The 10,856-nt window shown below is 48.7% G+C and overlaps 2 protein-coding genes across 4 annotated transcripts; both read left to right on the top strand.

The window, feature by feature from the left end:
* On the top strand, positions 1-2,600 carry mab21l3 (mab-21-like 3). The gene is made up of 7 exons (XM_047047575.1): positions 1-48; positions 309-449; positions 571-642; positions 741-1,032; positions 1,135-1,316; positions 1,446-1,640; positions 2,127-2,600. The coding sequence occupies exons 1-7, from the start codon at positions 1-3 to the stop codon at positions 2,358-2,360; spliced, it is 1,164 nt and encodes a 387-aa protein (XP_046903531.1). The 3' UTR covers positions 2,361-2,600.
* Positions 2,601-4,974: 2,374 nt separating this feature from the next.
* On the top strand, positions 4,975-9,469 carry nlgn4xb (neuroligin 4 X-linked b). Of its 3 annotated transcripts, none has more exons than XM_047047078.1 (7): positions 4,975-5,292; positions 5,485-5,637; positions 6,014-6,199; positions 6,396-7,185; positions 7,347-7,636; positions 7,782-8,137; positions 8,222-9,469. In XM_047047078.1, exons 1-7 carry the CDS (start codon positions 5,187-5,189, stop codon positions 8,462-8,464), a joined length of 2,124 nt encoding a protein of 707 aa, XP_046903034.1. In that variant the 5' UTR covers positions 4,975-5,186; the 3' UTR covers positions 8,465-9,469. The 3 variants fall into 3 exon arrangements, with proteins under 3 accessions (XP_046903034.1, XP_046903033.1, XP_046903032.1); XM_047047077.1 differs by having other exon boundaries at positions 4,975-5,301; positions 5,410-5,637; XM_047047076.1 differs by having other exon boundaries at positions 4,975-5,296; positions 5,423-5,637; positions 7,347-7,642; positions 7,782-9,469.
* The last annotated feature ends 1,387 nt before the right edge of the window (positions 9,470-10,856 follow it).

Raw genomic sequence — 10,856 nt, 5'->3', positions numbered from 1 at the left:
ATGCCAGACTTTACTGATGAGGATCTGGACCAATACCTCCAGAATCAGGCAGGAGCTCTATTTGACACATTTTCTTTTTATTTACACGTTTGAGTGTGCATTTGTGTTTGTTTGTGGTGGCCTATGGAAAAGATGGGTTCATAATTGACGGGGTTACTGTCTACATTAAAAGAAAACGTACGTCTAATGTGTCTGTCTGTCTGTCTGTCTGTCTGTCTGTCTGTCTGTCTGTCTGTCTGTCTGTCTGTCTGTCTGTCTGTCTGTCTGTCTGTGTGTGTGTGTGTGTGTGTGTGTGTGTGTGTGAGTAGGTGGACCTACGGCACCGCACAGTGAGTAGAAGGGTGGAGGAGGTTCTGAGTGTTGTCAAAGAACTTACCAGAGAGATTAGCGGAAGAGATGGACGCTTCCAGTCCATTGTCCAGGCTGGAGTCCACAATGAGAGCATCAAGGTACACGGTTACTTTGAGTGTATTGGAGTGCTACTCTTTTATGCTACTCTCTTTTTGATACCTTAATGCTCACATAATCACTTCCAGTGTATGTTTCTGTGTCATTGTGTGTGTTTTGTAGGACCAGCCTGCCATGTTGTCCAAATGGACTGCTCTGATGAGAGGAAGATGTACATTCAACCCTGCCATCCAAGTAAGACAAGCTGTTTCGGTGTCTTTGTTCATGTTGATAGCATTCCGAAGAAAAATTCACTTTCACATACAGCATACTGAATATTTGTGTGTGTACAGGTCTTGACCCCTACCCTGATGTTGGTCAGTGTACCAGTCAGAGGGCTGCTTGGTTACCATGAGCATTTAACCCACCAGTGGAGGTACTACTCTCTGAGTGGATCACGTCTCCCCTCACCTGTACGTGAACCAGAGAAGCTCCACCAATGGCTGGAGTTGGAGAGCTTCACAAACTCTGCCCAGGACTGGCAGGACACACGGGTGTGTGTAGAGGGCGACATTGTCCCGGCTAAGGTAGTCAGCCTCTTCAGAGAGATGCTAGACAACGCCATGAAGAGCTGTGGTCTGACTGGTAGGTCTGTCTGAGTAGTATGTGCGTTTATGGTGGTCTGCATCTCCAGAGACACTGGAGATTTTTTTTTTTAACCCCCCCTGCACTTGCTTTTGTTCCCAGGTAAGGTCACCATCTTGGAGTCAGTGGGCACGGTGGTACGTGTTGCCATAGAAACGGCAGAGGGCACCATGGAGGCAGAGCTTGTTCCCACAGTGGAGCTCGTCAATTATTGGCCGAAGAAAGCTCGTTGGCCCCGCCTACTGCAGCGGTGGCCTGTTGCAGAGCGGGCTCGCTGCATCAAGGTCGGCCTCTCGCTCGCTTCCTGGAACCTCATGTTGTGTACACCTGAAACTGACCATTGAGTTGGTGTATGTTAAAACAAAGTTCACTTACAGGTTTTTAATTGTTTGTTTATGTTTTTCTCTCTGCAGTCGTTTGGGTTCAACTTAATGGCCACTTCTAATTACCACTGGTTGCTGTCCTTCTCACGAGCAGAGCAGGCAATGTTAGGGGCCATTGACGAGGATGGCGGTTGCCGTAGAAAATGTTACAGAGTCGTTCGGCAACTGAAGGAGGATGTCTGGTGTCCCGGAAACAAGCCTGTCATCACAGCTTTCCACCTGCAGGTACTGATCAAAACATTTGCTCCTGCCCTAAGCCTTCCTAACTTAGTGAGTCTTCAACAAGTCCCTCTAACAGACTTGCTTCTTTACTAAATAGGCCACTGCCTTCTCCCGGAATAAAATGTTTGATTTATTCCTTTCACTCCATTTGCCTTACCTTTTCCACCTCACACTCCTCAAAAAAACTATTATCCCTGTCTCTAGCCTCTCTCAAATCTCTAACCCTTCACCTTCTCTATCAACCATCTTGTTGTCTCTCAAATCTCTTTTCTATCTTTGCTCTGATGTTTCACATGTTCTCCCCCCTTTCCTCTCTCTCTCTCACCCCATCCCAATCCCCCATCTTCGGTCTGATCCCTCTCCCTCTGCTTTCTTTACACTTCACCCCTCTGCTACCTCTGGCTGAACCCTTACCCTCCACTTCCTCACACTCCAACTCTTTCCGTCACCCCTGTGACTGACATCCCTCTCTTCCCTTTACCCCCACAGACGCTGTTGTTCTGGTGTTGTGAGAAGTTTCCCTGTGTGCGGGACTGGAGATCTATGAAGGAGTGTGTGTTGCGGATGGCTACAAAGTTGCACAAGTGTGTGAGCCAGCGTTACCTGAGGCACTACTTTGTCCGCTCCTACAACCTTCTCAAGTACAGCAACACCACCGAGCTGGATAACACCTCACAGAGGATCAACGCCTTCCTAGTAAACCCCAGTCTGTATGTCCACTAAACCCTGTGTGTCTCTGTGTGTGTGTGTGTGTGTGTGTGTGTCACTGAGTGTGTGTGTGTGCGCTCATGCGTGCATGTATGTGCATGGGTGCACAGATCTTTGTGTAAAGCAGGGAAGTGGCCAACTCTGTCTTGTTACCATAGTATTGCCTTTGAAATCACAAAGATCACATTCAACAACTTCATACACATAACTGACTTACATCAGGGTGAACAAATTAACTGTTTCGTTTTTTTATTCTTCTATGACAATGACATGGTTATGTATGTATTGATTTTGTTTGCTACTGGTTGTAATGTATTTCAATGTAATAGATTGTATTTTTTGTGCTTCACTGATATTGTTCTGCCCAGGGACTGTATATACAGTAGCTAACTCTACTGGTGTAATAATACCGTCTGTGGACCCTGACAAATAAAGTAATAAACAGCCTAGTGTGGGTGTGTGTGTGTGCGCGTGCATGTGTGTGATTGAGAGAGCGAGAGAGAGAGAGAGAGAGAGAGAGAGAGAGAGAGAGAGAGAGCGTTAGAGCGTTAGAGAGGGATGAGGTGACTGGTAAAGAGAAGGATGGAGAGATAGAAGGCACGTTTAAGGAGACAGAGGACTCCTGAGAGGAGAGCGGATGGAGGGATTGTGGGGAGGAATATAAACGGCTCTGTACTGCAGCAGCCTGCTGACGTGAGGAGTGTTCCCAAACACAGTTACTGACTGCAGACAGCATTACCATACTCACACACACACACACACACACATTCTCACACACACACAGTCAATGCCCCAGGGATTCAGCACAGCACAGTACTGCTTCAGGGCTCAGAGGAAACAAACCTTAGCCTTACGTTTGGAGTCCTGAGGATGAAGCGTGAGGTCATTTTGTGACGAGGGTGTGTGTGTGTTTATGTGTGTGGGGGTGTCTTTTTATGTGTGTGTGTGTGTGTGTTTGCCCGCTCAGGTCTGTTCCCTGCTCTCCGCTCTGACTGTGCCTCCAAATGAAGGTGCGTGTCATTGGCTGCGGGCTTCAACACTATCCAATAGCATCTGGAGAGCAAGAGAGAGAGAGAGGGAGAGGAAAGAGAGAAAGAGATTGATTATTGTAACGTCCTGGGCCTTTTAATTCGTTACCGATTCTTACATCCAACCGTTTTTGCACTGATTGACGCTTTTATTCCGGAGAGTTCGCCGAAATATCCCGGGCACGTCGTTACTGCACGAGGCTCTGCGGTTAACTGGATGTAGTCTTGGGATTTCGCATTTCGTACACCGTGGTATTGTACATTTGTCATTTGAGATTTTACTGCAGAAACCAAAGCCGATACCGATGCCTTAGTCAGCGATGGTGATGTAGCTTAGGGTTTCTTCTTTAGCCAGGACGCTGCTCGTGGTATAAAGAGACATTAGGTTACTACAGGTTTTATTCTGTGAAAATTATTCTTGCCCATTTTTGTTTCTTAAAAAAAATATTTTAATATAACTGTTGATAATTAATTATAGCAAATGCATATCTGGAAAATATCCCGACAGTGTTGCTTGATATTGTTTTGGTCAGAATTCCTTGACGACTCTGGACTAGAATAACAATTAGCACCTGTTCTGGAATGTCACTGTATCTGGACAGTGACGAATTGTTACATCGACGCTATTACACTGCTTTCAGACCTGTGTGATAATTTTTAATGGATAGGCTATGCGTTAGTTGGGGCCCCCAGGCGTATTTGAGAGACAGTGTCATGGCATGGCCATATTGTATGGGGCAGCAGCTGTAGCAGAAAGAAGGCCTACCCGTGCTTGCAGGTCACACATAGCCTACCGCCTGTTCAGGGAGTAATTAAGCGTGCGTGCCGTGCTATGTCGTACCTCGTTGTCCCATGTACGGTTACATGAAAGGCTGACATCTGCCGAGGTGACAACCAACCATAAAAACAGTGTTATAGGATTAGCTGGAGACATGGAGCTTAAGTCAGTAATCAATGTTGTGCTGTCCTTTGAGACAGTGAGATATTGAATAGGCTGAACTATTGAGTTCATAGTAAAAAATAAATTGATAACGTTTGCCCAGTATAATATTGCACAAGTACCATCATGTACAATGTAAAAAATTAAATGATTGTGTGCTTGTTTAAGACTGTCTTTATCCCTCCATTTCTTCTTCTCTCCCAGGATGAATATTGTGACTGTTGTGGAGGTGACCAGGAGAAGTGTGACAGCACACTGAGGCGAACCATCACGAGCAGACACACACACACTTTGACAGGCACACACTCATGACTCACTTCTGACAAGCGACACACTCTGACAAACACATTGACTCATACAATCTTACTAACACTCCTCACACACACACACACAAACACACACACACGCATAACAACAAGGTTCTGTGGTTCTAGGCTGTAGTATGGACAGAGCTGAGCATATCTGAATGAGCGCTGGTCTCTCCTGGGTTCTAAAGGGTTAATCAGACCCCCGTCCTGTGGTCAGCAGAGGACCATGTCGGTCTCCAGGCACAGAAACCTCCTCCCACTCCCAGGGAAGCTTCCGCACCTGCTCCTGTTGGTGTGTCTACTACTGTGTCCAGGCGTCCTCAGCCAGAACGTACCAGTGATCACCACAGCCCAGGGTCAACTCCGGGGAGTCCTCAAACCGCTGGCGTCCGATCTCCTTGGACCAGTAGTACAGTACCTGGGGATCCCCTACGCCCGCCCCCCTACAGGGGATCGGCGTTTCCAGTCCCCGGAGCCCCCTCTGCCTTGGACCGGGGTGCGCAACGCCTCCCAGTTTGCCTCTGTGTGCCCCCAGTCTCTGGATGAGCGCAGCCTGCTGAGCGACATGATGCCCGCCTGGTTCACCGCCAACCTGGACATCGCCACCACCTACCTCACCCACCAGAGCGAAGACTGCCTCTACCTCAACATTTACGCCCCCACAGAGGAAGGTACGCACCGTGTCCACAACACAAACGCACCCCCACGCACAAGACTGGATGCATCCTTGTTTGGAAATAAGTTGAAGATCAGCTGGCATAGCTGTTGCAGTGTTGATGTTTTGAAAGTGCACATGCCCAGGGGATCAAACCGCTGTCAGGGTCAAGGTTTAGGTTCAAACGAGGCATCCATTTGTCTTCCAGACATCCACGAGGAAGGGGGTCTGCGTCCAGTGATGGTGTACGTTCATGGAGGCTCCTACACAGAAGGAACCGGAAACATGATGGACGGTGGTGTCCTGGCCAGCTACGGAAACGTCATTGTTATCACCATTAACTATAGACTTGGAGTACTGGGTGAGATGTTGTTGTGGCTGTCATCATCGTCATCATCATCATCAACAACCACTAGATACTTAGAGTACTGGGTGAGCCATTATCATCATCATCAACAACAACTAGATGCTCAAAGTGTTGAGTGTACCTTAATTATTATCATGATCATCATTACTATCAAAGCTGTGTTCCTGTAGATATTGTCATCATGCGTGGGTGTGTCCTGTTGTAATATGTTGTAAGGTAAATGGAGTGTGCTGTGTTGTTTTCATGGTCATTTGTAGGACTGTAATATGTTGTGTTTCCTCTCCAGGCTTCCTCAGCGCAGTGACAATGGATATCATTTGTTATTTTAATACTGTTTGATGTGTAGTGATGTATTGTGTATTTTTCCCAGGCTTCCTAAGTACGGGTGACCAGGCAGCCAAGGGAAACTATGGTCTGCTGGACCAGATCCAGGCCCTGCGCTGGGTCAAGGAGAACATCTTGGCCTTCAGTGGAGACCCAGACAGAGTCACCGTGTTTGGCTCTGGGGCTGGAGCCTCCTGTGTGAGCCTTCTCACCTTGTCACACTACTCAGAGGGTGAGAAAGCCCTCCCTCTAACTCCTAACTTTACTTCTGTCATTTAAAAATAAATAATAAAGGAACAAGGACAGACACCTTGTACTTTTTTCCCTCTCACATGGCCATGGCTTCTGGTGTGTTGCTGTGATGCGTGAGTGCGTGAGATCTTGTGTCTTATATGACTTATGTTGACTTATGCCGTGTGTTCTCCTAGACTTATTCCACAGGGCTATCATCCAGAGTGGCAGTGCCCTAGCCAGCTGGGCGGTCAATTACCAGCCAGGGAAGTATGCGCGTGCCCTGGGGGAGAAGGTGGGCTGCCATCTGGATGACAGCATGCAGCTGGTAGCCTGCCTGCAGGAGAGGGGCTACCGTGAGCTGGTGGAGCAGAGCGTTACGCCAGCCAAGTACCACACCGCTTTTGGCCCCGTCATCGACGGCGACGTCATCCCCGACGACCCCCAGATCCTGATGGAGCAGGGCGAGTTCCTCAACTACGACGTCATGCTGGGCGTCAACCAGGGAGAGGGGCTGAAGTTTGTGGAGGGCATCGTGGACAGCGAGGACGGCGTGTCCGCGGAGGACTTTGACCTGACCGTGTCCGACTTCGTGGACAGTCTGTACGGTTACCCGGAGGGCCGCGACACGCTGAGGGAGAGCATCCGCTTCATGTACACCGACTGGGCCGACCGGGACAACGCGGAGACGCGCAGGAAGACCCTGGTGGCGCTGTTCACCGACCACCAGTGGGTGGCACCGGCGGTGGCCACAGCAGACCTCCACGCCCAGTACGGCTCACCCACTTACTTCTACTCTTTCTACCACCACTGTCAGAGTGAGACCACACCTCCCTGGGCTGACTCCGCCCACGGCGATGAGGTGGCCTACGTGTTTGGTGTCCCCATGGTGGAGCCGACCGACCTGTTCAACTGCAACTTTTCAAAGAACGACGTGATGCTCAGCGCTGTGGTCATGACCTACTGGACCAATTTTGCCAAGACCGGGTAAGTACCAAAAATACAGACTTTGATATGTAGTATTTTTTCCTCTTCAGTCTCTGCCTCCTCTCCACCATCATCAAGATCCCCCTTACTCCTGTCTATGTGCTTCTCATGTGGTGGATGTATTCAGTTTATCTGATGTTGTTGATGTTGTTGTGTTCCAGGGACCCCAACCAGCCAGTACCTCAGGACACCAAATTTATCCACACCAAACCCAACCGCTTTGAGGAGGTGGCCTGGGCCAAGTACACCCCCAAGGAGCAGCTGTATCTGCACATCGGCCTCAAACCCCGGGTCAGGGACCACTATCGCGCCACCAAGATCTCCTTCTGGCTGCAGTTGGTGCCTCACCTCCACAACATCAACGAGCTGCTGCAGTCCGTCTCCTCCTTCACTCACAGCCCCAACCCCCAGGAGGACACTCCCTACTCCTACACCAGGCGGCTGTCCAAAGGTTCCAGCATCTTCCTTAATTGCCTTGTATTTCCCCAACTTCTTTTGAGACGTATTTTTCTTCCCGTGATACTTTGTTTTGGAGTAGCTCTGTATAAACCTGTGCTGTAACAGGTTTTGTAAAGTTGGATTGTTTTCCTTCACAGGTTGGCCCCCCAGCACACGGCAGGCGTCCCCCCCCAGCACCCCCCAGGCCCCAGCGCCAGCCCTCCATGCTGGGGAGGAGGCCTCCAAGAGCCCGGTGGAGGACTACTCCACAGAGCTGAGCGTTACCATCGCAGTGGGAGCCTCCCTGCTGTTCCTCAACATCCTGGCCTTCGCAGCGCTGCTCTACAAGAAGGACAAGCGCCGCCTGGAGCACCGCAGGCCACGCCTCCCACCCCGCAACGACGTCATCACCGCCACCGATGTGGCTGCCAGCCAGCTGCAGGCCGAGGGTCTTCTGTCTCTGCAGGTCAAACAGTTGGAGTGTGAGGCAGGCGTCCATACGCTGGACGAACACAACGCTCACAACAACACGCACCACACGCTGGACACGCTCGATGCTCTGGATGGTATGGACACCCAGGATATATACAGCACGCTGGACACAGTGCGCCTCACCTGCCCGCCGGACTACGCCTTGACCCTGCGACGCTCACCTGACGACGTGCCCCTCATGACCCACATCACCCCCGGCTCTCATCCTGGGACCCCCATGACCCCCATGACCCCTGGTTCAGTGGTAGGCCTCAGGCTGGGTCCTCCCCAGGGCTACAGCCCCTACAGCAATGCTCACCTGCCCCACACACACATCGCCGCACACACACACTCCACTACCCGTGTATAACCGCAGAACTACGGCGGGGGAGAGCAGAACAGAACAAATGTACCTCTAATACCCACCTGGATTCTTAAGGCTCAGTCTGACCCAGACCACACAGTGTTGCATGTATAGAACACTACGGAGGACAGGGAGCCCTGGGAAGTGAAGTTCTATGCATCATATGACTAACCATTCCAACAGTTCACCCAATATGGCTGCTGATCCATGTACCACAGGCAACACTGCTTCTGACTAGAACGTCTGGTCGACCTTTTCTATAGCCACCAAGGATGACTGGACTGTTTCTCTGGCTGTGAACACAGCTCCGGAACACAGATAGTGTCTAAAATATTCTGGCACCATCCGGAGCAACTGCATGCTCTGGGACTTCCAGTACTCAAGTGGGACCATCAGAGTGAACTTGAGTGACCTGAACTTTAAAAACCTGCGAAATGTGAATGTAGCATTTAATTTAAGAATTTACCTTCAGAGGATCAAGTGCTTGAAAAAAGAGAGACAGAGAGACAAAAGGAAGATCAACTAATCGGAGGGACAGTGATTGAGTGAGAGATAGAAAGACGAAAAAGTGAATTATGAGGGCTCCTTGATGGTTCATTATTATCACTTTTACCAGCCAGCTATCCTTTCAAATATGTAAATAAATGGTAGCAACATAGATACAAAAGATTTACATCATTCACAGCTCCTGCATCAGCATTAGTTACTTAACTACATTATGCTTTCATTTGAGGTATTGTATTTGTATAGATATAAAATAGAAACTCATAACAGGTTACATTAGGGTAGCGTTCAGCTCAGCTAAGCGTTTTCTCGACGTTATGCAACAGAATGAAACCTCATGGTTAATTGAATACTTTTTAAGGTGGTGGGCAGGCTGTGGCATTTACCAGATGCTTTTATCTAAAGCAACTTACGGTAGAAAGAGTGCCAACATGGGTCCTAGGGGTCTTTAAACCCACAACCTTGTAGTCATGGCACCATGCTCAATAGACCAAACCACATGAGACCTAATCGCACATGTCAGACTGTCAGAGCTGGTTTCTCTCTGTGCTGTAAAGAGAGGGAGATGTGAGAACTATCGTAGCCCACCAGCCCCCCCCCCCCCCCCCCCCCCCCCCCCCCCATTACAACTGCCGTCTTTCAACTGCTGTAAATCCTGAGCAGCGCTGTTGCACATCACCTCAGTCTGTGCAGCTTTCAGTCACTCTGAACCCACCCACATGTTTGAGTACTCAAGAAACACACCCTCCCCTGCTACTGAACCTTGTGTTTGTGCTTGAGGTGATCTACCATCTACTCATTCGTTTCGCTACATGACTGCCGAAAAGGCACGGATGTGAAGAAGGGGTGATTAGAGATGGAGGAGAGGTGATGGAGAGTGTGTTTCCAGAGTATTGAAACAAGGCCCTGAGGTTATATTCCTGGCATCGTGTCTTGTTGTAACTTGGCAATAAGAGTTCTTCTTTCCTCCTGTCAATTAAAGCTGGAGTGTAGATAATATATTAGACTCATTAGTAGAAACATATCTAACATGTGTTGTTCATCCTATGTAATCTCATGTGTTCATGTTTTACAGTCGGAGAACTGGAACTGTGGATTGTAGCAGTGAATCTTTTAAATGATGCAGAGTGATGATCCATAATGTCCGTACTGTATACTTTTTTTCCATTTGTTTTGGACTCAGCTGATGGCTGGATTGTGTTAGAGCATATAAAAAATTTCTGCTGCATTTTTAAGAATAAAATATCAGTATTTTACAGTTTAAACAAGTTCTTGTTTATCTAACTACGCTGTTGTCAAGCAGGAAGGTGTCAAATGACGGTATCCGAATAGGGAGACCCAAGAAAATAAGGTGACTTAGATCCTGTATGTCTTTTCTTTGTCTCTGTACTTCAAAATTACAGTTTGAACATGGTTCTATTGGTCAAAGAAATATGCCAGTTGGAACTCATTACACGCTTTGCATGACAGAACAAAGGTGTCAGGGACAAAGGGAGAAGAGAGGGAAGCATTCCTAGTACACGTTAACAGGGCCCTTGTGTCACGAACCAGCCCCTGCTGATACTGGGTGTGAAACCCTGTGTGACGGATGTGTAAATGGAGCAGCTTGTTCAAACAGAGCGCACCAGGACTTAGTGTTGATTGGCTGATCAGGTCACCGTTAATCTCTCCTATATGGCTGAGTGAATCATGTTGTCAGCGGTGGTCATATCTCATCCTGCAGCTCCCTCTCATCTCTCTCTCTTTCTCTTTCTTTGCCTGGCTCTTTGTAGCAGAGTAATGGCCGCCTCGTTATCTGATGCCCTTCAGCTGCTCTTGGAAGATCTCAGCAGCTGAGTTGGAGGTCAAGCAGCAGCAAGCTGCTCTCTGTTGAGAGAAAAACAACATCAAACTG

This window comes from Hypomesus transpacificus, chromosome 23, assembly GCF_021917145.1.
Source record: "Hypomesus transpacificus isolate Combined female chromosome 23, fHypTra1, whole genome shotgun sequence".
Classification (NCBI taxonomy): domain Eukaryota; kingdom Metazoa; phylum Chordata; class Actinopteri; order Osmeriformes; family Osmeridae; genus Hypomesus; species Hypomesus transpacificus.
The sequence above is the reverse complement of the archived record's forward strand: the minus strand, read 5'-3'. Positions and strand labels throughout refer to the sequence as shown.

Coding starts and splice junctions, on each gene's coding strand:
- mab21l3 (XM_047047575.1), top strand. CDS start 1: ATGCCAGACTTTACTGATGAGGATCTGGACCAATACCTCCAGAATCAG. Junction 643..740: donor CATTCAACCCTGCCATCCAA/GTAAGACAAGCT, acceptor GTGTGTGTACAG/GTCTTGACCCCTACCCTGAT. Junction 1,317..1,445: donor AGCGGGCTCGCTGCATCAAG/GTCGGCCTCTCG, acceptor TTCTCTCTGCAG/TCGTTTGGGTTCAACTTAAT.
- nlgn4xb (XM_047047076.1), top strand. CDS start 5,187: ATGATGCCCGCCTGGTTCACCGCCAACCTGGACATCGCCACCACCTAC. Junction 5,638..6,013: donor CTATAGACTTGGAGTACTGG/GTGAGATGTTGT, acceptor TATTTTTCCCAG/GCTTCCTAAGTACGGGTGAC. Junction 7,643..7,781: donor GCGGCTGTCCAAAGGTTCCA/GCATCTTCCTTA, acceptor TTTCCTTCACAG/GTTGGCCCCCCAGCACACGG.